The 26,008-nt window shown below is 40.3% G+C and overlaps 1 protein-coding gene across 2 annotated transcripts in view; it reads right to left on the reverse strand.

Annotated features, from left to right (window-relative positions):
* LOC130198648 (netrin-G1-like) overlaps window positions 1-26,008 on the reverse strand; it is a 50,486-nt gene that overhangs the window by 10,009 nt on the left and 14,469 nt on the right. For both annotated transcript variants that reach the window (XM_056421882.1, XM_056421881.1), the window contains exons 2-3: window positions 17,876-18,519; window positions 3,365-3,537 (exon numbers count right to left, since the gene is read on the reverse strand). In XM_056421882.1, coding sequence (XP_056277857.1) covers window positions 3,365-3,537; window positions 17,876-18,519 — 817 coding nt within the window. The remainder of the gene's footprint in view (window positions 1-3,364; window positions 3,538-17,875; window positions 18,520-26,008) is intronic.

The following is a 26,008-nucleotide window of genomic DNA, read 5'->3' on the forward strand; positions in this document are numbered from 1 at the left end:
CTCAAATAATTAATCAAGTCTTTTATCTGCTTGTCAGTTTAGTGTTATTAGCAGTTTATGGGAAACGGTGATAAAACCAATCAAAGAAGCGGAAGATTAGCAAAAATGCTTTGGAACATTTGCCTATGATTGATTGTTAATTGAAGACAATATGCTAAAAAGAGTAATTACATTTCCAAGCACTGAAATTGAAAGTCTGTGAGCTAGCGTTGGCGTTGGCAACCCTGTTGCAGGCTTTGTCTGAAAGCCTTTGTGCTATCAGTATCTGGCTGTGGATTCACCATCTTTGTGTTGCGTTAATGTAATCGGCAGGGAAATCCTACCCCACAATTAGCGCAACTTCTGATAATTTTCTCGTGCTTTATCACTTTGGCATTCTGTGATTATGTTTCAGGGGGGGTTTGTATTTTTTTCATTCCCAGCTTAGGCTGTCAGACAGCAGGAAAAGCACAGATCTTATGCTGCTATCTGCAAGAAAGCAAGCAAATTGCAATTCCTAACTAATGGTTGTTCTGTGTGAGAAATGGAGGGCGAGCAGTATTGCCCTTTGAAGCCAAAGCACATGCTACAGTCTGATCAAACTCTCAGCCCCAACCCCTCTTAACTTGCAAACCTGCTTTTGAACACAAGATGAGTTGACGCTTTCTGCAAAGTAGACTGTCAACATTATTCTTCAAGTGATTCCTCTTCTGTTCTCGAGGCTACTTAGAGATTTATTTTCTCCTCCTTTTTGGGAAGCCTTGGATTTGAATCACTCTCAGTCACTCTGCTGCTGACAGCTATGGCCCTTAACAATGCATAGCTCCATTTTGGGCTCTAATTTATCAGATGAAGGGTCATGTATGTCCATATATCTGCACGGGCAGGGATATGAATATGTAATAGACCTCGCCATGTTCCTACATGTGTGATAAATTACTTCCACGATTAAAGAGGAAGACTTGATGACAGATGAAAGCGATTAGACTATAATTACATTTAGCACGTTCAGCATATTTGTCTTGATAGGAGGCCTGTATGTTTATTATCCTCAAAGCAAATATGAGCTTCACATAAGGGATACAGGCATGTTACGAGGCCTGGGCTTTATTTATTAGAAATAAGAATAATTCAAGACTAAAGTGTGTTCATTCAACACCTGGGGGAACAATATTGTTACGTCACTTGCATGTGCAACATTATTGCATTTTATGCCACTGCCAAACAAGTGCTAATATTGCTTTTGAGATGGCTAGACCTTGGTTTCATCAGTTCAGCGCAGATGCGGCCAAGTGTTGGAAATTTTAATAACGGCCTGTCAATCTCACAGTGAACACCACATTGCAGGGAGACTCATAACAGAAGAGGTTGAGGGGTAAATGCAGCAATATCTCCTGAGAGTTCACAGACGTTCCCAAAAACAAACCTCCATTCACAATCAAATGTGTTTCACACCCACACAGCTTTGTGCACAAACATGCATACACAACCACATACTCATAATACACATACGACTCGTACACATGACGAATACTCTAATTCATCATCAACAAATAGTCCATATAACTTAGTTACTGACTCTACAAACATATACATCAAATAAGTGGCTCAACATCACATTTCTGTACAAATCTAATTGGAGCACCATGTATGAGAATTCAAGTCAGACAATCAAACTGAGCAATAACAAAAAAAAAATGCTGCCAATCCCAGCAGACCGCTGCCATCAGAGCTTCTGACTGAATGCTAAATCAGTGTGAACGGAGGAACAGAGGGCTAGATCTTCCACCATCTGGCCTCGCCGGGCCATCCACCACCACATCCCTGAGTGGCTGTATTAGATTGATTGAGGCAATGAGCCTCCTGCCTCTGGCACGGGATTTGATGAATGTGACTTAACTCCCATTCAAGATTATAGTGGACATAATGCAAAGGATCCCCGTCTGCCCCACAACCTCCATGTGAACAGGCTGACAAATATCAAGCATGACGTCACTTTAAGTAAATTCAATGCCAATGTATTGAAAGGAAGTTATGTTCACTTACTGAATAACTAAAACACACTATGACTTATCAATGATTAAGTCCATAATAAACAACGTCCTCAACAAGTGCCCATATCTAAATAACAGGATTGGTAATTTGTCATCACTGTCTTTTGAAAAGGACTCATCAGGGATTTCTGATCGGCCACCTATATGGTTCAAGTATAGGTTACATTTAGACAACTAAAACGACCTGTTTAACAAAATAGTGTTAGCTGAAGGTTTGCTCTCAAGCCTTTTTCGGAGCTTTCAACTGTATTTTACCGTCTTACTGAAAACCCTGTGCCTGCTCAAGGATGGGCTTGGGCTTTGGGTGCGATGAGATGAAAGGGGTCAAAAATGATCAACGAGGAGTCAGTGGATGGCCAGACGGCTGAGCTAAATGCAGACGCACTTCAACAGTCACAAGCTGTGCGTTTGGTGCTATCGAGCTTACAGCTAGGTCTGTACAGTTGGTAAATTGGCTGTTTTTGGGCATATATGCAAATGGTCCATTCGTCACATCCATGCAAATGATGCAAGGCAGATATTTATTTCACTTTGTCTGAACTGACTTAAAGACATTTTAAGAGAAGAATGATTTCCCATTAGTTTCATCTTTGCTTCTGAGCTGCTAGAGACGAAAGACATATAAGAAACGAGAAGAAAAGAGGGAGTTTGACGCCAAGTTGCCAAAGTTGTTTTCATGCCTCCGTGCCAGCGACAGCAGTGGCCGGAGGCGTTATGCTGTCAGGTTGTCAGTCTGTCCCATTCTCATGAACGAGATTCGGACAAAAACATCCACTTGGACTCAAAGAGGAACTGATTAGAATTTCGGAGTAAAAGGTCAAGGTCACTGTGACCTCATGTCTATCTCATTTTTGTGAGCGCAAAACCCGAGGAATGAGAGATTTTCTGAAAACATTTGACACAGACCTTATAAACTGATTAAAATGTGCCGGTCAAAGGTCGCTTTTGGAAACGCATTTTTGGAAATAATTTAACAATACACAAATGTTTAATTGGGTAAAACGATGGTTGGAGGAAGCATACAACCGTGAGGCAGTTATTCTAGATATATATTTATACTTCCATTTTGTGCTGGAGGAAGACTTCTAAGTCCACCACCAGAAGAGAAAACATATTTGGGAGTATCTGATTAGAAAAAGAAAAGAAAAAAAACATTCAGAGAGGCGCACCCCAGAAGTAAAGAGTGCAACTTAAAAGGAACAATGTTTTATTGTTGCATTAGATACCAGTGTTTGCTGTAGCCAGACTGGAAATAGTACATTAGTACCAGCACCAACAGTCTTTATGGCCACTCGTTATCTTCCAAACATAAGACATACTGATATACTTACATATATTTGCTGTTCCCTTGGGGATAGGGAGGTAGGAGCCCACACTCCAGGCTCTTCCGTGGTAGTGCCTCTTACAGCGGCTGCAGTCTGGCCCTGTGGTGTTGTGCTCACACTCACAGCCCAGCTTCCCCTTGTCAAACACACAGCTGTTGGCATGCAGGTTACACTTGCACCTGAGAAATAAAGATAACAACAAAAGACAGACAACGTGAATAGGCATCATTCTGCTGCCATTGAATCAATACCATCTGGACAGAATACATAAAGTCTGCCCTTGTGTGCATCTGTGCCTTTCTAATTTGAATTGAAATCCTGGTGGGTTATCCGACTTGGATCTTGCCTCCACTAAGCTTAATTATTTTCTCCTTTAAAAAAGAAAGAAAAACAAGTCCTCATTTATCGTTGCCTCCGTGGAGAGAGCGGCAATGCAAATAAGTCACTTTTGCCTCCGAGAGCGAAATAAAAGGCACTCTGTAGGATTCGCTAATTGAGCACAAAACCGGGATCTGATGGAGAGATGATGGCACAAAGAGAAGCCGTGGAGCCTGAGAATTCTCTTTTCCTTCTTTTTCTTCAAAGTCACTTTGTTATTCGGCAAGGGAGCCTTCAGGCAGGAAACCCGACCGGTCGACAGAGCTGGTTTATTAGACAGAACTGTGGCAGAGCTGACAGACGCTGCCGACTGGAGACGGCTTGCAACACTCAACCGAATAAACCCCCTCTTCTGACCGCAGAGAACAAGCTTCCTCGTATTTCAAGGCATGTAAAAAAAAAAACGAAAAAAAAAAAACGAAGTCCGTTTTAGTCTCACTTGTGTGTTTGTACCAACTAGGGAGCAGAGCAGGGTGTACATTACCTTTTTTTTTTTTTATTGTAGTGAGAGTTGTGTTTCCTCCCATCTCTGTCAGAGGCAAAACAGGCCGTGTTTGTTGTCACATGAGATATTACAGTTTCATATCCCACGATTGTAGAAATAAACTATAATTCTCCGTTTTTGATTTTACTCCTAAGAGAGTAAAAGCTTACAACTAGGGACCCCAGATTCTTGGGAGATTTGGGGGTGAATACAGAATCAGTTGGAGGGAGGGCCACCATCAAGGGGGGGGGGGAGGATCTGATATACTACCTATCTCCAGGGGTTTGTGCGGCTCATGGTTTCACATCATGTCGATGTTTTCTTCCAATCGAGACTGAGGAGCCGGGTATCTGCTAGTTGCCTTCATTCTCAAGTGAACATGAGACAGAGAAACGAGGGCAGCAGTCAGAAAAACATCCATTCTAATTGACTTCCTGGCCTTACTTTGACATCTCGCATTAATGATAGATAACTGCAGGAAACGAGGGAAATTGTAGCCTGTTCTGTACAGCTGATAAGCAGCAGTAAAAGGTCGGTAAATAGGGCCTATACAACGATGTCTGGTAACATCCTCTCATTGGTAATACTTTATTTGAACCCCTCTATTTAGCATTTATTAATATCGTACACACATGTTAAATATGTATATCACTTTGATACACTATTTGGTTGTTAAAATGTAAAAAATGACCTATTGAAAGGTGCTTGATTAGGGTATGAATTGTTCACACATATGAATATTTAAATGTATCTGAATGGAAGATATTCTTTAACAGCATAGTGTATAATTTATGCATTCACAAACAGTGTTTTTGCAACCATATATTCATACTGTATAAACTTAAAACACTTTTTTGTGAAAGGTTCATATAAAACTAAGATACAGTATTTCAAACTTATATTATTCATGAACTATTTATACATTAATTATGGCTATGTAAAGTAAAAATGGTTATTGAATATATTCAGTCATTAACAGAAGTGTCAAAGAGCACAGTCATTAGTAACACCACCATCAATGTATAAAAACCTCATTGCAATTTTTGAAGTGTTACTAAATTATTTTTAATGTTTGGGATCTCTCAAAGTACTCAAAATTCAAAAAAAATTTAATTGATCATGCAGGAATGTACATTTACTTTAGATGACCATGGGAACCTTTCATTTTAAACCAGAAAAAAGTAATTGTCATTTCAACGTATCCTCATACAACGGTTCATATGATATCTAATAGAAAGTGTATCCTCATTTTATGTGCATTTTCCTACAAAAGCCAGAAACATACCTACATTTCTACTCAGTACATGCATACATTATTTCCAAAGTAAATTTCCATCTTTACAGGAAGCAATTCAGTTAGGTTTAGGCAACAAAACTACTTGGGTTTAGGAAAATATCGCCGTCTGGGTTCCTGGTCTTTCCTCAGGTTAAGTGCTTTCTCACAGCATTAGCAGCCACAATGGATGTGAGTGAATACCAGGTAACATTCACAGCAACTAAATGCTACTGCCTCTTACCTGGCATTCCCCATAGCCCCTAACTTTTTAATCAATTAAAGTCCCTGCTCCATAAAATTAATGACTGGGTGTAGCACTTCTGCCATGCAGACAGCGGCTGCTCCCTCAAGTCAAGAGCGATGAGATTTGACCTTCCACTTAATTAAAAACCAGCAAAACCTGGATCATCGAGCCCAACCGCTGGCGGTGCACGTAGTTCACTCAGGGGAGCTCTGCGATGTGATGCTTTTGCCGCTGGCATTGTCATATTAAAGTCAGAGTCACCAGTTTGGGCCACAAGAGACACCCCCTATATGTACAGATTTTCAACAGGGATTTTTTGGAAGACACATTTCATAACATTTTAATGACCATTTATTTATTATTATTTATTGTGCAGCACAATAGCCATCAGTCTTATCCATTAGAAAGTCAAGTAATCCCCCCTTTGGAGACACTGGAGATCATCAGGCGTCTTTGTGGGCAGATAGCCTTGAATTCATCTGCAGGGTTAAATTATATTCTGGATGAGGAGGAAGATACATGCATCTTCTTTTTGAATTTGAATGGACCAACATTTTTTACATTAATCAGTGTAGACGTGGGACTGTTTTCATGACCTTATAATTTCCTCACATTAAAAAAATACGCTGTCCCTGGTGAATAATGTGATATAGACTCAGGACTAAAATTGCAGCCTGTGCTTGGGCGTGGTTGATGTAACAAAGAGCAAATCTCGACTGTGAAGTAAAATTGTGGCGAGCTGCTCGTATACGTTGATATTGTGAAGCAGACAGCAGCTCCGTGTTTGCTGCCTAACCTTGGCTTCTCCCGGCTGCTTGGCACTCTGTTGGCAGGCTCACGATGTCTAACATCGCCCTTCTTCCTCGTGACAGCTTTCTACTGTAGCATCTCTGATTCGAGACAAAAGAGGAGCACAGAACTTGTTAAATGAGAACCACGGAGAAGAAGAGCTGAACCGACAGGTTTCGGAAACTTTCATTGTCTCACATAGGCTAAGAAAAAAATAAATGTTCACCAAGAAAAATTACATTAAAGCCACTGATTTCAAGTGACATTTTCGGTTATTACTCTAAATGTAATTTTCTGCTCTTAGTCGCATTTATAGTAATACAAACATTGATTTGCATTTTTGCGAGTGACAATCTTTGTATAGCATACAGCTCTGACGTAATGGTTGAGAACATGAAGGGCACGAGATAACTTCCATTTCCTGCATTGACTCTCAGACAAAGGCACAAAGACGCAAATACATTACAGTGAACTCGGTGTCAAGCCATAGAAATGTTTGAATAGGGAGAAATCATGTCTCTAAAATACATAATGTGTTGAAAAAGAGCTGATAAAGAACATAGCAGAATTAAAAAAAGTGATGTCATGTTAACCGGTGACATTATTGTTTGCAAATCTGCATGAAAAATGTCGGGATTGATTTGGCTTTAAAACCTATAACAAGGTGGATTGATTTGAGCAGATACCTTCCTACAGATATTATTGAATGCCCTACAAGCCCACTCACACAGGTGTTGCTTATTTGCCTAATTAGAGCCGGCCTGGGCGTGCACAGGCTGTGCTTGATTGACGTCTCTCCACCCGATATTTGCGCATGCCTTTTTCACATGAAACATTTTGACACGTCACAGTAGGAAGCGCTCGGGTGTTAAATATAAGTTAATGACGGCTTCGTTGTGTCAGGGGACCCGTCGATGGAACGGAGCCATCCTTAATGTTATGATCAATACCTGTGCATTTTCATTACGTCGAGACCTCTTGGTGTATGGTAACCTTTCATAATTCTCTGCAGGGGTGTTGCGATAGACTGACATTGACGATAACTATATTTAAAATAATGATGATATGTTAATAATGCAGAAATATCGAAATCACGCTTGTGTACAGTTATGGTTACAGACACTATATCCACCTCTATATACACTTGTGTTTTGAGTGAAATTAATTTGCCAAAAAAGAAACAAAGTGCACAATATACAAAGGTAGAGATCTATCACTATCAATTAAAAGAAAAAAATAAGATTTCCTGTAACAGTTCTCTGCCTGCGCAAATCTATTCAAAGATTTCATGAAAAAAAAGTGTTGCAACTGTTGCAAATATGAATAGTTTGGATGCCAAAATATTTGCAGGCAGTATCTAGCACCCTCCTCCCCCCCTGATGTTTAACTGCATTTACAATCGCATCTCTCTACCTTTTAAAACAATAACAATAGTGCCAGAAGCTCCTGCAAAAATAACTTTTCTAAATGCGAACATTAATCATTGATAATTTAATAAATGAGCTTAACCAGTATTTTCAGACTGGAAAATCCCTTTTGTGTCTTCTTTTCCTTTAGAGATTAACCCATGACCGCCACTCTGAAGACTGACGGAGCAAACCAGTCTCCCTCAGCTCCATACCTCACCATGGTCAGAGCTTGTAATGCGCCTCCATGCTGTATAAATACACACTGAGGTTTGCGAAAACTTTCCTCGACAAGACACTTTGAGAGCCTCACATCCTGCCTTGTGATAGCTCTGACATATATGGAGAGATGGAGGCTGTTGAGGGGAAACGTTGGCCTTGCTGAAAGTTTTAGATGAATGTCAATGTGTTAGTTACCTGGATAAAACAGAATAGCCTGCCAGCACCTTACAGGGAAAGAGAGGCTGTTTGATGTATTTTACACAAGCGAAGGCGAATGCTGTGATACATGCCGGCTACACAGGGACCAAAATGGGAGAATCTCATTTGAAAATGTGGAAGTTGTTCCTGTTACGACATGTGATTCAGTCTCTTACTGTGTTGCCTCTCAGAGGATCTGGGAAAAGAGACTTAAATCCTTTCTGTTGGCGACTGCCTGCTATTGAGATACATTTGGCGTTATTCACTCATACTGAATCTTGCTCTGCACTGTTATTGTTATCCTATTTTTTAATATGTTTATTTAATTATTGCTTATTTGTGTCCTCTGTCTATTTGATTATTAACAATAACCCTTTTTGTTCATTTAAAAGCTTTTTCCATCGTTGTTTTTGTCTCAATGTATTTCAAATTGAATACCTTGACAAGCAAATTCAATTTTCAGCATTTTCACAAAAATGTTGTATTGTGTGGTTAAAGCTCAAACGTGGATACGGTTTTTAAACAGTATTTGGAAGTTAATGTTTGGGAATGACATTCACTGAGAATACAATACAATATATTAACTGAATGAATGGAATATGAATGTCGGGGGGACTAATGACCTCACCCTTCAATGAATCTTGTCATTGAAAGGTAAATAAAAAAGAAATACTGGATACTTTCAATTGGGAACACATGTTCAACGTTATCTTGTTTGTGTTGCTATGTTTACTTTAATTTAACTTGCTTAATATGATCTCAAAATAAATATGGAGGCAAAACAGTTAAATGTTTAAAAAAATGCCCTTAAGGTGAAAACAACTTTTGGTTCATTATGGGGAATTAAATGTAATCTTATCCAGTTTAAATTAACAAGCACAAGGTCGAAGCTGAAGTGTTTACATCCAGACTGTCTTTAGACAACTCAGTTGCAGGGACAAGGAAAACAATAACAAAACATTGATTTCATGGCATATCCAGCTATTGTAAAGAGTTTGTCATTGTTCCTTTACATTGACTCCTTTTGAATTCCGGATGGCATTGAAGTCTTCCACAAGGAGACGGTGGGAGTCACAGAGTCACCTCATTACACCAGGCTGTGTCACCGTGAAATTGAAGAGTCCGATTAGGCTTGTTTTCGTCTGTGTGCTGTGGCCAATTTAGTCATTCTTCGGGGTGTAATGTAATACATCTCAAGCAAATTGTTTGCGTCCCCCGTCGAAATATAAAGTAGCTACGCTAGGGCTCTCCAAATTGTTGGAGAATTATTAAGAATGGATCACAAGTTAATTCGCCCTGCTTCAATTTTCTGCTGAGGCAAAATGAAATTCAAATTCACGTGGCTTGGGCTAGTGCCACTGAAAGCCTGTGATTTGTTTCAATGACAGGGCCTATTATTGAGGTTGTGCATTGATGTAGACATACAGTATGGTAATGTCCACCCACCTCAGCCCTAGGAGGCCCGTCTCATTCATGTGATGTAAGCCACTGAGACAAGGATGAAGCCGTGAAGAAATCAGCAATGGGAAGACATATTAATATGTAAATCAGAGCCTGTGTGTGTGTGTGTGTGTGTGTGTGTGTGTTCTGTGTGTATAGAAGCATGCACGGGGGGTAAACTGCATGCATTCCCTATAGTGTGAAGGTTGAAAGTACAAATAGAACAAAAAGGTGCTTTTAGAAAAGTGGTGTTAATATTTGAATGTAATGAAAGAAAGAAAAGTAACATTGCACACCAGCACATATGAAGGTAAACATACACAATTTGAACTCATGAACCCACAACAACCTTGTCTGTGCCACTGCTAGTCCAGCTTGCTCCTACAAGAAGTACAGCAAAAGGGCATGTTGATGATTTTACTACTCATGGCTGCTGGCCCGCCAGAGACAGCTTATGTGGATGTACTTTTTCTCCATATATTATTTACAAAGAAAGCCTGGGCCTTAATGAGCACTAATTAAACACTGGAGACGGGAGATGACTGGCAGAAAACACTGCAGCATGTGACAGACATCTGGTGGAAGATAAGATAGCAGGCATTGGCAGAGCCAGGTAGAGCCTTACGGTGGTAGTGGAGTAACGCTGGGGCTCGTGTGACCCTGCACTTGAACCTGACTCTCAAACTCTGTCAATCAAGCTGGCTACAGCTGTCATGGTTCACAGGGCACGGCCATGGAGGTGTGTGTGTGTGTGGCTAGATAAGTATGTTTTGAGAGCAAATTTCTCGCCTGTAAGTAAATTAATTGTTTCGTTTTGCTTATGAAATTATGATTTGTTGCTGCACATCAAAGACCGTTGCTCTCAAAATAAAAAGCATTTGCCCTCTAAAAAAACTCTACGCTCTCAACACGAAAAGCTACGAATTAAGTTTGGACGTCGTGGTTACATGCACGCAGAAAGTGGGGCTGCATGTCAACACAGCAGCCCTCCATGTTGTTCTTTAAAAAAAGAGACTCCACGACTGTGTGCTGCTACATTTAAAATACTTTTGACAAAACCGAGCAATGTTAGGTCAACTTACCTCCATGTCCTCCTCGCCGTAACCTCCCGCCAGCATAGCGAGCCAAGAGCAAGTCAAACCCACCAATAGAAACTCCTCGCTCATTCAGCATACGTCCCACTACGTCCAAACTCAAATCGCAGCTTTTTATTTTTAGTTTTTTTTTTTAGAGCAAATATTTTTAATTTCTCCAAAAGGCAGAAACAGTGGATTTTGGTTGAAGCACCTTTTCACTGTGAAAGTACTTTATAAAAAAGTATAAAAACACAAACTTGGTGTGTGAAAGTGGATGCTCTGCTGTTGAGATTTATAAAATAATGAGTACTGAGCGAAAAATCTAAGACATATTCCATCAACCGGCTCAGTAACATCCTTTATGCAAACACTCCAGAAGAGTATTGATCTATTTCCTCCTGCTGCATCCTGTCCTACCGTATGCATTTACAAGCTGTAGAGAAAGAGGGTGAGAGATATACAACCAAAGTAAGCAAGGCTACTTCTTCAGGTTAGGAGATAGATGAGGGAGGGGAATGTCCTGGCACATTGCAGTACAGTTTGAATTTCCATATATGCAACCGTTGGAAGGCATATTGTAGATATCCTCCGGGTTTAGATCATGTCGGGTGTGAAGCCTGTCCTGTGAATGATCTGTGGGGGAGCTGCATTTTGCTCTTTTTTTAAAGTGTGGGTTTCGGTTCCTTCATGAGTTCACGATTCCCACCGAGAGAGGAGGATGCAGAGTTTGTCTATAGCTTAAGGGGAACATTGGGGAGCATACAATATTAGTAAAATATTTCATATCTTATCTGAAACAGTTTTCTCTTTGAAATTAGATTTAGTTTTATATCTGTCAGCATAGCTGGTCCAAAGGGAAGACATCATTTCTCTTTTTAATTTCACAATTTATATATATATAATTTATATATATATATATATATATATATAATTTATATATATATATATATATATATAAAAAAATAAAAAAATAAAAGTAGTGTAGTAATTGTGTGACCCTGGAAAAGGGAGGTAAGAAAGAAAATAGAGAGAACCGGTTTGGGTAAAATAGAGAATGACAAAGGAGGGATGAGAGAAATAGCACATTAGCACTTATGGATTAGCTGCCTCTCATTCCCAGGCCCCGCTGCAGCCCTGCAGATGTGCAGCTCTGACCGCGCAGCCAGCCGGTAGCGGTCATGTCTTAATTAACGAGTAGACACCTGATCAATAAGTGAAGAACGATGGAGAGGGAGACGTGAAAGGTGGAACAGCGTGCTCGGTTCAAGGTTTTTGTTTTCTGTTGATGTGGAACAACTTTTAGAAATCAATAGCGTGGCTATCCGCGCCACACACAACCTTCGACTCAGGATAGGCAAAAACTAATTCCCCATCTGCCTTTTTCTCACGTCTTCTTTTACCCATTACTTTTCTATCATTCAAGACCATTGTACAAGAAGATTGGTCACAGTATTTTCGGTGCAATGTGGTACTGAACCAGAGACAATTTTACAAACTTGTGCTCTGTTACAGTTCTTTGATTATTCAAAGAGAAATCTACTCTGGTTTCTTTTATGTTGTCATGTGTGGTATTTCATTCATGTTTCTTGCAATGGCTTTCAAGAGCCTACTGGTAACGAGCCTCAATCATTTAAGATGTGTACACTTTTTTATTTACTTCCACACATTTGTAGTTTTGGGTGGATTCATTGCATTACCGCCATACAAAATGTGTTCCAGTAGTATGTGAGCGTGTTATGCACTGTATGGTTAAGATTGAGATTAAGGTTAAGTGGAATTCTTGATATATTGTTGATTGAGGGGTTTAATTGAAGTTTGTATCGTTCTCCTTACTGATGACACTGTCGGAGCAGCGGATGGATGTGACATACGTGATCACTCACCGTATTTCTGTTGCGTCATGTGCTGTGAAAGAGTGTGGGTGTCAGCGAGCAGGTTTGCAGTGCAAGACTTTGCTGTATGTGTGTTCCTATAAAGGAGAAGAAAAAGCGTGGCGGTTCACAGACTCCACCCCCCTGACCTTAATCGCTTAACGTTGTATTAGACGACATAAAGGGTTTACCACTTCCTTCTGAATCGGACGTAAATCATGTGGTGCAGACTCATCTAGTATGTAATTCCTCTTCCCTCTTTCAATCTTTTACTTGTGATGTTATGACTTGCTGCAGGTGTTCTGCAATGCAACTCTATTCTATCTGGAAGTATTTATGGGGGACAAAAAATGAACATCCTTGAGAAAAAAAGTGACAAATCAATCCTCAAAAAAAGTGTTTTTGCGAGTTGCTAATTTTTCTTCTGAAGTTTCCCAAATTAAATGACACGTTTTCATATTCTCTTTTTCTCTTTAGTATTTTTTTTAATTTCTTTATCTAAGAGTGAAATGACGAAAACTCATTCACAGATCATTATGAAAACATAATTTTACATTTCTAAAGAAAGGCGGTATCTACCCATTCAGAGCTGTGACAGTCATGACTATAAACCTGGCACTACACACAATCGTCAGCGTATGAGTGTAAGTTAATCAGCGTTTGTGGACTATTCTGGGAACTCTGGGACAGGATTGTCATTCTGTGATAAGGCTTTCACATTTGGGTTTAGCCAGCAGGCTGCTGAGTCTGGTGGGAACTCTAATAAGTCTCTCCACCCGTCTCTATCACCCTCTTTCAAGTGAGTTACGGATCCACCTCTGGACAAAAATCGTATGTTTATATTCTTTTCTTTCTCACTGCAAACTTTTTGTGGAAAATTGAATTTGATGCCATGGGGGAGGATGGAAATTGGGCAAAATAGCTTATTTTCCTTCCATCCAACCTTTTACTTTGTCTAATAAATGGCAAAATAAGATGTCTGTAGGAGATGCTATTCTGTGCTTGAAAACAAGCCTTGCGATGCAGAACTCATCAATTCATGTTTACAGTGGGAGTTTGAATATTGAATACTGTGTCTGACTGCCGAACATCTATATCCCTCTGATAGGGTTGAAATGCGAGCTTCACTCTTCATCATTATGAAAAACGTGTGGTGTGTGATCAAAAAAATCAAACATCATGAAGTGTATTCAGATGTTTTGCCTGTTATGACAGCTCATCTTCAGTGATGGATTTGTTCGAACCAGCAGTCAAAGATCATTAAAACATACTCGAGTTGAAAATGTGTGTTATTTAAAGCATAAACTGTAGCTTGCTCAAAATGAAAACCCTCAACCACAAATCTGCTCATTATTAAACAGGGCATGTCTACATTTGGAACCACAGCCAGGCAATTCGGAATGCCTCCACATTTCACTGATGTGTCTCTGATGATTACCATTTAATCAGCTGCAAATGCTCTTAATTACAAGATTAGTCTCCTACCAATTAGCCAATGTGCTAATAGTTCTAATCTGCCATTGAAGTCGACTGAATTCTAATTAGGGACTAACTGTTTCAATTCACCGAGGGCCCATCTGATGGGTCATTACCAACCTAGTTATCCTCATATAAACCAACTGCAGCAGGCAACACAGGTCCCATTTGCAGAGCAGCTGTAGAGCCTTTATGACCCTTGTGTGGGTCATTTTCGTGGATCATGAAATGACAATGTTTTCATTCCTGGACAATCACAGAGGTATTCGGTATACTGATGAGTATATTATACGTTGCAGAGGAGGTCTGTTTAATTGGAATGAAAATGTAGGTAAAATTGGAAACATTAAAACAAAATAATGTGGGGAGGGAGGAATAAGGTAAATGAAAACACTTTCTCTTCAAAGAATCACTAATCCATTTTTTAAATACTCGTTTCACAATGGACACAACTAGTATGTGTGATGTACGGGAATGCTTTTCGTAAAAAAAAACACAAATCACCAAACTCAACGGTCCCGCTCGGCTCTACAATCATTCTGGTTTCAGGCCATAAAATCTGATATCCGACTGTACACTACCTGCTCAGCACTAACTGGCAGACAGACAACGTTACTGATTATCTTGTGCACTTTGTGAAGCAAGGGGCTCTATCGTTAAAATGTGGCCTGAAATACAGATCACGTTTTCTTTCATCATTCGTCCAGAATAACTCCCTTAACTCTGGACATTTCCCTTAAAGAGCCTTTAAATCATCATATAATGAGCAATGCAACTTGAAATTGACTTTAGCTTCAGTCACACGTACATCCCAGTAAGTATTTCCACGTCAGGGAGACCAGTACAGCTGCCCGTTTCTATAGCTAATGGTAAAGTATCTGAACATAATGGATATTAGACTTGTTGACATAAAGGAGACGGACATGCTCATATGTGAGGTTCATACTTGTATTTTGTTTTTTTAAACTTTAAATTCTTTAATGTTCAAACACATATGTGTGTTCTCATTCTGTCTAGCTGAATATATCTGTCTGAAACGCTCCTTTTAATATGCTTGAAAAAAGAGCCCAAAAATATGCTGCACCTTTCCAAAAGAAGTTATCAAGCCGTGGATGGAGATACTCATATGGGGTTGCGGTAAATCCTAATGAGCCTACATGTGACAGAAAGGGGAGCCAAGTCTGAAAGGCTCATTAAATCATATATTTTCTGATTTTGAAAGACCACAACTGACTGGATTGTCTTATTCTACAGGTTGTGTGTTGTAGGCACTCCAGATACCCAATTGTATGTGCACTGGAAAAGTGAGTTTTTCATGATATGTCCTCGTTAAATTCTGCTTCACTTAGGGCTCCACACTGGAGTTGTTCAGACAATAACAACTTCACTTTCATATTGCTATGTTGTTCGTGTATCGTATCCTTACTGTTTTTTCTCTGCTGTACTTTCTGTCACCGGTATTGTGTGAAGTGAAAGAATAAACCAAACTGGTTTAAATTGGGCAAGAACAAAACAAAAACAAAAAACACATTTCATCATATGCCTGTTAACAACTGTAGCAGCTGGCTGGTGGACATGGCAATCTGAAATGTGTGTTTGCATTGTCCGCGGACATATCTGGAGGTGTAATACATCTTAGAAAAGTGAATTGATAACAATAATTAACCTTGTGTCACTAAGTTAACTATCTGTAGTGAAAACGTTTCAGAAAGTCGTAGAAATAAGAAAAGAAAATATTTATGTTGTGATTTATTAAAGTGACAGTCCAGTTCTCCAGCATGAATGTGCTACCTGACCTGATAATTTGAATATCATGTGAAGGGTTATGAGATGTCTGAGGAATATTAATGTGTGTGTAATAAAAAATGCAGTGAGACGTGCATTTAAACTCTCCTCTTTACCTCGGAAATCTCAGCCCTCTGTCCTTGTCAAGTTTGGATTATAATAAGTAATTTAGGAGAGAGTTCACCATCTGCTCAGGTGGCTATTTTTTCCTAATTCAGTTTAATTTTTGAAACAGAATTTTGGGCCAACGAAACACTTTAGCTGCTCTGTCTCTAAAAGTGCAAATTGTGCAAGACTTGTGCGAGACATCGTTATTAAAATGCAATCACAGTCTCAGACTTGGAAGAATGTTTCTGCCGAGTCCGTAAGGGCTTACGGGCTGTCCCATTATCAATTGTTGGACATTTTGAGCTCTTCATGCACACTTTCAGTAACTCTGCATTTCTTAAGACTTCACTCTAGGAAATGACCCACAATTCAAAGATTGGTGATTGTTAAACAGAATTTTACCTGAGGAAACCTGGAAGTTAAAAGATAAATGAAATAATGTTGGAGGACTGCACATTGATGGTCAGCATATCAAATTACACCAACACACCACCTTAACATTAAAGATTAAAGTATAACACATAAAACACAGGAAATCAAAAGAATGCAAGTATAGACTATAATACACACATGTTTTATTCATCAACCATTTTCTTTTAGTAGTGCTTATTGAAGAGTATTGTTTTGACAAAAACAATTACATTTATTATTTTACAATTATATTCTTGTAAGGCTGTCCTGGAACCCTTAATTGCATGTACCAGGTTTTGGCATTGTAAAGTGCTTTCTTACAAATTATTAAATCAATTTGAGCCCCTGCAGCCTCTTACACAAGTAACATCTGTTGAGCTCATGAGGGTTCAGGGCTCAAGAACTTTGAGGAGACATTGGGATTTGGCTATTTAGGCCAACTCCAAGAGGGTGAGTGTTACACAAAAGACAGAAAAAGTAGGCTGGTCTATGGCCGAGCTGGTGCTATGCACCACGGAGAGGCCACAGTCTGTCGGCTTTCATCCCAGCTGATCGCCTCAGCAGGGGGTGTCACTGACTTCTACTTGAAGTCGTGTTAATCAGTGTGTGGCGTCTTTGTAGGGAATACAAATCTACAAACTGTAAATTCTATCAATCCATCCATAACATCCGTCGATATGGATCTGGCTCTTTCCAATGCTGAGGACTTTAGGCAATTAAGGGGTTGATACAGTTCCTCATCACAGAACTCCTACTAAAAAGTAATTCCTTTGACAAAGGCCAGTTTTAGTCTGAGAGAATTCCACATGTGTATAATTCCAAGTGTATAATGCATGGCCCTGCTGAGACTCTGCCCACTCCTCCTCTCTACCTCCATCTGCCTGATGGACCGTGGAGGTCTCAATCATGGAATATGCCTAGTACCAACTATTCATACACTCTGTCATATTCATTGATTGTGTTCGTACTGTGTTTTAATTTGTGTATAATGATTGCTTCTGTACACATGACATCTATTGCACCTGTCCATCCTGGAGAGGGATCCTCCTCTGTTGCTCTCCTGAAGGTTTCTTCCCTTTTTTCCCTGTGAAGGGTTGTGTGGGAGTTTTTCCTGATCCGATGTGAGGTTTTGGGACAGGGATGTCTATGTGTACAGATTGTAAAGCACTCTGAGACAAATTTGTAATTTGTGAAAATGGGCCATACAAATAAATTGAATTGAATTAAAAAAGTACCAATCTACAAACTGAAGCGGCATTTTAAAGAGTTCTTAAGCACCCAAAAGATATGATAGTTAAATCAGAATAAAAAAAAGAAAAGACAAAACTAGTAAGAAATACAAGTGGGTCTTACCTGCCCTGCACTTTGATGTCAGATATGGCGTAGAAGTATCTGGAGAGGTTATTCTCATCCACCATGGTGGCTCCGGTGGCTGGCTTCAGCAGCTTAATCCTCAGATCAGTGATGGTGAAGAAGTCCCTCAGGTTCTTGGTGGTATCCAGCTGGCCATACAGCGAGGCCATGTTGTGAAGCCGAGGCCCGGCAAAGAGGGCAAAGCGATCCTTGATCTCAAAACGTACCGTCTTGTCGTTCTTCCACACATAGCCTCGGGAGTAGTCCTCAGTGCAGATGATATCCAGCAGGGTGCGCTGGGTGAGCTCGTTGGCCGTCTTGGGTTCCATGGTGAACGCGTCCAGGCAGTCGGTTGCATAGAACTGGTACGGGGTCCAGGTCCTGCCGTAGTCGAGGGATTTTTCCAGGACCATCTGCTCCGGTCGGCCTGACTCGAAGGTCAGTACGATGTCGTCAGTCAGCTCGATGGTTTTGTTCCACGACAGCGTGAGGTTGACCTGGAGGGGCTTTGGGTATTTCTTCCATGAGCTGGACTGCCAAAACGTTGTGGGGTTGCGACCCTCAAAGTCAAACATCAACTCTGGAGGATGAGCCAGCTCCTTCGTGGTGGCGTCACATTCGTTGTTGCACATATAAGGATTCTCCTGTAAAGAAAACAGCACACGTCAGGGTCTACACTATCGGTGTAATATGTAGCATGGTGAAATTCTTTGAAAATAAACTAGTTTTCAAATGTTTTAACTATATATTATCGAAGTGCAATGGCCAAGATTAAGGAGTAATTAGATAAATTAAATCTCAAATTTGGGGTGGAATTCAGGGACACTTCTTTTTTGCCTCATTTTTAATTATATAAAAAAAACATTGCATTGTATTTGTTGAACTCTGGTAGATTCAGTACTGCTTGTCTTATTAAAAAAAAGTATCAATCACCAAACATTTATTTGATGTAAAAATATAATGTATATATATTAGTGGAGCAACGGATCATAAAACTAACGTTTCGGATCACAGATCAGATTAGCACAAAAGAAAAAATGGAACAAATATTACTTTTCTGATGTTTTTTTGTGTGATGATAATACTAATAGCGGATCATTCATGGGCTGCTTAGAGCTACTGTAAACAAGTCATAATTCCCTCTAATATCTATTTATGTTGTTGTGAAAAAATGTCCTTCAAACAACACTATATTTTACGAGAATACATGTGAACATATCATGATGACGTTAGAATTGACCTCTGCCTTTCATCGAGCAGAGCCTGAACGCATCATAATGTAACTGAAAGGAACCTTCACTCGTTGTCCATTAGCCACTTTACTAGCTCTCCTCAGGTCAATGAAAACACAGATTGGTTTGGCAATGTACCATGTTACATTGGCCAACAGAAAGTATACATGCCGATGTCCTGATCACATATTTGATGCAATGTTTGTAAAACTTAATTTCACACTGTGATGGTTAAGGTTTAACAAATCCAAAAGTTACATTAATTATACCAGGTATTCATTGTGTTTTGTGTTCGACTGCTTGCCTTTCCTGTTGGCTCCTTATGATTATGTCAGAGTCCAGCTCTCCCTGCTCGCTGAGGAGTAGGTCGCACTACAGGAAACTAACTAATGAAAGTTTCATTAATGGTGGTGAACAAGATCTGAAATCAAGGCCAAATATCTGAAATAATAACCATTTTATCGTTGTGCAGAAAGTGTTTTTTCCAGTAAAAATTATTATGAGTGAAAGAGTGGACAGACTGCACTCTTAACTAAAAATGTGGAAAAAAGGTTGTTAAATATTTATTTTGGCATACAATATTCACAGGAAAAGTGGAATCCTAGAAGACGTGTTAATTATCAGGCTGCTTGCCGTCCCACCCTCACGATTACAAACCCCAAAGCATCTCCCAGGTCAGCTGTACGTCGCCTCGGCTGGTCATTTGCCTCTTTGGCTCATCGGCCTCTCATGATTCCACGTCATGCTCAATTGCACTTCACTCACGTTCAGGCTAACTTGTATTTTATAATCTGAGCGAGCAATGTTGTCTCTAGAGCTGCAGGAGATAGTGACCCTCTTGTTACGATGACACCATGGATCCCACATTACTGCTCAGGGTCATTCCAGCCTGCACTGCCACCCAAATTGCCAGTGTAATTGATATTCCTGCGTGGTCTTTCAGCTGAGATGGGAATGGAATCCCGATGAGTGTTTCTTATGAAACACGCAAAAGGACATGCATTTTTCAAGGACCCGTGTCTGCTCGATGGACATCCACCGAGTCGAGATGTTTCTGTGCGTTTGTGTTTGTTTGTGAGAGGGTTAGAGAGCTCTGAATGTGTTTGCTTGCTGCATATATTCCTATTTGAGTGAGTGAATGGTGAGAGAGAGAGAGAGAGAGAAAGGGGGAGGGAGAGAAAGAGAGAGAGCTGAAACGGAGCCAGAGAGCACAAGACACACTGCAATTGACATTCCTCTCACCTCTGCTCCAGGAACAATGAGGTTAAGTGCAGATGAGATTCAGATCAACTGTAAAGCGGTTCGATAATCAGCAATCATCCGACACTCTACACGCAAAATTATCTAAAGGTGAGAAGAGTGCTATCTGCAACATTACTCGCTTATCTCTCCGGTATTGCAGTGCATTCAACGGAGACTGCCTCTTTGTCGGGTGAAGATCACTGGCAGGAATACTGATAAGCAGACGCCATTATGTTTTATTATTTGGAAAAAGGCCTCTTTTTGTCTTTGTCGTTTGTTGATAATAAATAAAATATGTTTTCTGCTTCACAGTTTCTTGTTGTTGTATGACTTCCCTCTTTTTAGATACAGATCTTCTCGGCCCGTTTTTATTTCCTGCGGGACTCCGATACGCTATCAGCGCCTCGGCTACAGCAGAAGCGATCACTAAGGGTTGAACTAAAACAAGACTGAGGGATTGTGGGTCACTAGACCTGCTCAGATGACTCAAAGGAGCATTGCATGATCCAATTAGGAGGGAAATAAAGTGTTACGCTGCTAAGACAGAGTGAGAGCATAACAGAGAGTGGGATGTCGAGAGAATATAAAACAAGTACACCGTTTGTGTTTCTTTGAAGGAAGCATTCTCCTCTCACGCTAATGCACACCCACTCAGAGCCACATGAAGCTGAAAGCAGAAACTCATAAAGAGAGATCTGAAAGAGAGCGTTGAGGGGTTGAAGAAAGAACGTTTGCTGCCTGAGTTTGAACACGGGAACAATCGATTATATCACTCCCAGAAATAACCGTTCCAAAGAACCCCCCCCAAACAAATTATTAACCAGGATTGTTCTGGGTTGCCCATCACACTAAGGGTTCTCCTATGAAGACATTTCAAAGAACACGATGTGGTTCTAGTTTGCACATTTTATTTCTTAGAGTGAACCAGTGTCAGCTGTTTGCCATGATGTGTGATGAGACTTCTTTTATTCCCCACTTGTGCTTGGTCTGCCTGGAGGTCTCAGAGCCCACACCTCGACCGTACATGGAGAGCAACAGAGGCAAAGAGACGCGGACCGCATACAAGTGAGTGATTTTGCTGTTGTCATTCAAGGGCATGAATTTCCCTTTAGAGTTATTTTATTTGTTGTGACGGTGAGGTTTGAGGAAGCAGCGCTGTGGCGTATTCCGAAATGGGAGCCTTATTCCCAGACACCATGAAGAACCCAGACCGCAGCGTCCGAAGCTAATGGGGAAAAAACTATTTCTTGCCTAAAGAGTGAGAAAAGAGAGAAATGTGCTGTTCAGAGACCTGTGAAATACAAGTCATACATTCAATCGCTAATCATTCTCTCGTTGCCTGCCTCTTCTTCAGGAAAGCGATCATTCTAACTGTCCACATATGGGAGCCGGCAGAGGAAAAACCTTTCAGAAAAGCTTCTTTCATCATAAATAGAACTCAATAATGCGAAGACACTTTCAATTTAACATTAAGTGACATGTACAGTATTTACTTCCCAAAAGTGCCCCCTGTATCGGAATGCTTTCAAACGAGATGTGAATGGTAAAGGCAGAATGATTGAAAGGAAGCAAAGGTTAAGACCTTTTCATTGGATTTCCCGTGGTGCTTATTTAACAACAAAAACAATGCCTTATGACGATCAATACCTTCTGTGGCCATTTAAGACCCAGGGCTTCAGTATTCTGCCGCGGGGCAGCTATTGAAAAACAATAAGCATTCTCAGCTTGATCATGGCTGTGGAAGAGCGAAATAGTCTGCAGAGAATTAGAAAGAAACTAGACTTTTGTACCAAAATGAGATATCGACCAATTGAACAATGTGAGTACAGAAGAATTGCTCCCATGAAAATATAATTTAGCATGGCTTATATTTCAAGTTAAAGGTTATATTTCAATTTGAATTGAATGTGTTGATTGTTTAATTTGAATATTGAGAGATACATTTATTTATTTGTTTATATTTATTCAATGTTTGAAATATTGTAAATCTGTGTTTTGATGAAAGTACCATATCACAGAATATTCAGTATATATCTAACTGTATGATATTATCTGTATGGCATATGATTATTATGCCCGGCAACTTTATTTAGTTATTATGTTTTCTAATATAAATCCCACACAATATGTTAATAAATGGGTTCATCTCCAATGCATCTGGATATTGTCACGAGGAGTCCCACACAGAGGGGCTTTCTCCAGTCTTAGAAACTAACCCTGAGGATGTAATGCTGATGTAAACTCAACCTGAGCTCCACATTTATAACAAAGGCTATGATACAAACTGGTATCGTATGATCTATCTTTCTATCTTTTCTATTACACCTGCCACCACTCCAATATATTTTAGTTTTTAACACCGCACAATCATGCTCCATATTCTTCTCTATTTCTATCGGCTATATTATCTGTCCAGGGGCAGTGGCTTAGTGCAGGAGTCCTGAGCAGCAAGTCTGGGGCATGGTCACATCGAATGATGTCCTGATCTCTGCAGCCTATACGGTCAATCCAATATGAGGGCGTCACACAGGAACACGGAACAAGAGAGAGGGTGAGACCGAGACTTGAGCTGGGAATGTGCATCCAAATGTCATTCACCGGAAATATAAAGCATGCATCACATTCCGGCTGTCAGATTGTCACGAAAGCTCAGTGGAGGTTTAGATGTAATTGTTTTCAATAACTTCATGGTTTCCATTATAATAATGAATAAACTGTGACTGATCAATCAACACAACCAGAATATATCTGTTGCACATTGATTATATCAAGAGAATCTTTGAGATATTGGAAACATGAACTAAAGGAATAACAATTTATGTTTTCTCTCGTAAATGGGCTGCACTGACGGCACACAACCTCCACATTTTTGCATATATATATATATACTGTATATATATATATTTACACAACATACAAAACCCCCTGCAAACACTAAACCTGCACACACACACGCACGCACAAGAGGATGTGGTATGAAGCAGATGTTTAATTGAGTGATATAAGGCCTGTGAGACTGACATGGCTCAACCTCTCGTTGATGCGACTTTTGACACGAGATGTGGCTCGGGAGATAAATCCTCTGGCCAACGATGGCCCCAGTTGAAGGATGTGTGCAGGCAATCTAACCAATCAGTTTAGTTGACAGATTCCTGGACTTGAAGCTCAGCTCACAGATTGAACTCCACACAGTTGTCCACTCAAGCCCTCTCTTTTATGGCGAGCTTGTTATTTCACCATTGTGACATTTTCAAGTTTGATATGTTCTTACTGCTTTGTTTCTCTGTGAATGACTTTGAGACTCACATTGTTGCTCTGTAAATGCTTTAAAAAAATAATTTATCTTGACTTTACTGGGCTAGTAGGAACCAAGAGGGTCCCCACAGCATATAGAGACGTCCTATACATTAATAAGCAGTTCTGTCAGAAGCCACACTACTTGAAAGGTATAATGAGAACAATTATATGGCGCAGTTTGTCGGCAATCATAACTGTCAATCAGCTTATGACTCATTACATTTTGATAAATTCTTTATTTGCCAGAGTTTCCACGAACCTTCTCGCCGAAATAAAATCGACATATATACTAACTGCACTTCTGCATTAATACTTATTGATACTCTGCATGCAGACACGCATGCACAGAGGATTATGTGTTTGTTTAAGATTAAAATGAATGGCAGGGCCCTTCCAATGCACTGTGTTTTTTCAGGAATCTGAAGTTGATGATGATAACAATGAAAACCGACTGTACATTCATCCTCTCACTCTTTATTCTCCATTACTCTTTTTCCTGATGAAGTTATTACACCTCTGTAGCCTTGCATAAATCGAATTTTCTTACCAACCAAATGCGGTAGTAATACAATTTTACATTACAAAACATAAACACTAGATACAATTCTGGAAATAAAAAGTGCGGTCAGACAATGTGAAAGGTTGAGCACAAGCCAAACGTTTACGCACATTATCTAAACCACTTCTTCTTGAGATATAGCCAAGAGTGAAAGCACCCAATCGATTACAACCTCATCGGGCACCGGAGCTCAAGTCATTTCCCAGTTCACAGTTATAAGTTGATCCAAGTTTGGTATTACTGATATTACTGATTAATGATTTGTTCACATAAATGTGGTTATTTATTACTTTCCCCTTGTCTGGTATTCCATTAGATTGATAGATAGATGGATACTTTATTATTCCCGAGGGAAATTTAGGTCATCCAGTAGCTTATACACTTAACTTAACTCACAAACATACATACACAAATCACAGTAGAATCACAGTAGAAAAACAATACACATAGGGAGAACATGTTCACAGGGAGTAGGGTGTATACAGATATTCTACAGATATTACAGTGTGCAAAGTGATATAAATAGTCCAGTCTGTGCAATGGGCTAGTATAGCCAGTAAAAAGAGTAAAAAGATTAAAAGATGGACAGTGGGATGGAAAAATAAAGAGCTGAGAAGAGGAGGGGAGACCGAGGTAGACTCATGCAGAGAAGTCCATCTCCCTCCCCCTCCCATTCTGCGTGGCGTTGTAAATTTGTATTGCCCTGGGGACAAAGGACTTCCTCAGCCTGTCCGATGAGCATGACAGTGACAGGAGTCTGCCACTGAAAATGCTTCTCTGTCCGTTAATTAATGTTGCAGCCATGAAGTCGGGCTGTAACAGCTCCAGACCAGTTTGTGGAAACGCACCCACTTCGAATTTCATTTTTTTGTGCTTAAAATTCACTCGACAACGGAATGAAAACACGGCTCATGTGAAACCTACAGTAATATAACATCGAGTGACCTGTGTGTACTTTACTTCTTTGTGCTGAGGCCCTTCCTGGCTGCAGAGCCTCTGTGGCTGCGAGAGAAGTCATTCCCACTGGACCCGAGGTGTTGCTGGATTAATCAGCCCATCATCCTGCTCGGCCTTACACCTCCTAACTTGCCGCATAACACCTGCAGACCTGTCGCTGGCTCAAACCCCCTCTATCACACCTCCGGATGCCCATCCTCATTCATGGGGTGCATCAGAGGAGAATTTGACAAATGACAGCTTGGTGATATCACTCGCCTGTGCTTCAGTGTTCAGGGAGTTGATCCGGGACAACACAAATGAAGTTTATTGGAGCTGAAGCACCACAAACCCATTTTAAGACCACAATAAAATCTCAACCTTTGAACAGTGCAACAAAAGCAAGCTCTCTATGCCCTGCACTCACACACAACTGAGGACGATACGCTTGTTGTGAGATACAGAAGCCAGGCCAAAAAAAGATGATATCAAGGTAGATCTCTTTGGGCTTTTTAGAAGAGGGAATGCTCAAGTGTACAGCAAACACAGGGGCTGGGTGTTGATCCTTTCAGGGCTCGGTATAATCCCTGACGGAAGAGACAGCTGAGATGAGCCATGGTGAGATATTGGGAGAGTTGGAGCTTTGGCAGAAACTCAATAGAGCTTTAATGACCTGCAGTCAGAGCCAGCAGTGGCTCACAACAGAGCCAGGCTTTTCATTCTTCTGACCTTCAAAGGAATGAAGGTCAGGGGGATAGCTCAGCTGACCTGTGAGTGCACCCTCATATCACATCTGTGGTTCAAGGGTTATGCACGTCCGAGACCTGGCAACAGATATTGCCAAATCAATATCGAGCCTCTACAAGC

The sequence above is a fragment of the Pseudoliparis swirei genome, chromosome 8 (genome assembly GCF_029220125.1).
Source record: "Pseudoliparis swirei isolate HS2019 ecotype Mariana Trench chromosome 8, NWPU_hadal_v1, whole genome shotgun sequence".
Taxonomy (NCBI): Eukaryota; Metazoa; Chordata; class Actinopteri; order Perciformes; family Liparidae; genus Pseudoliparis; species Pseudoliparis swirei.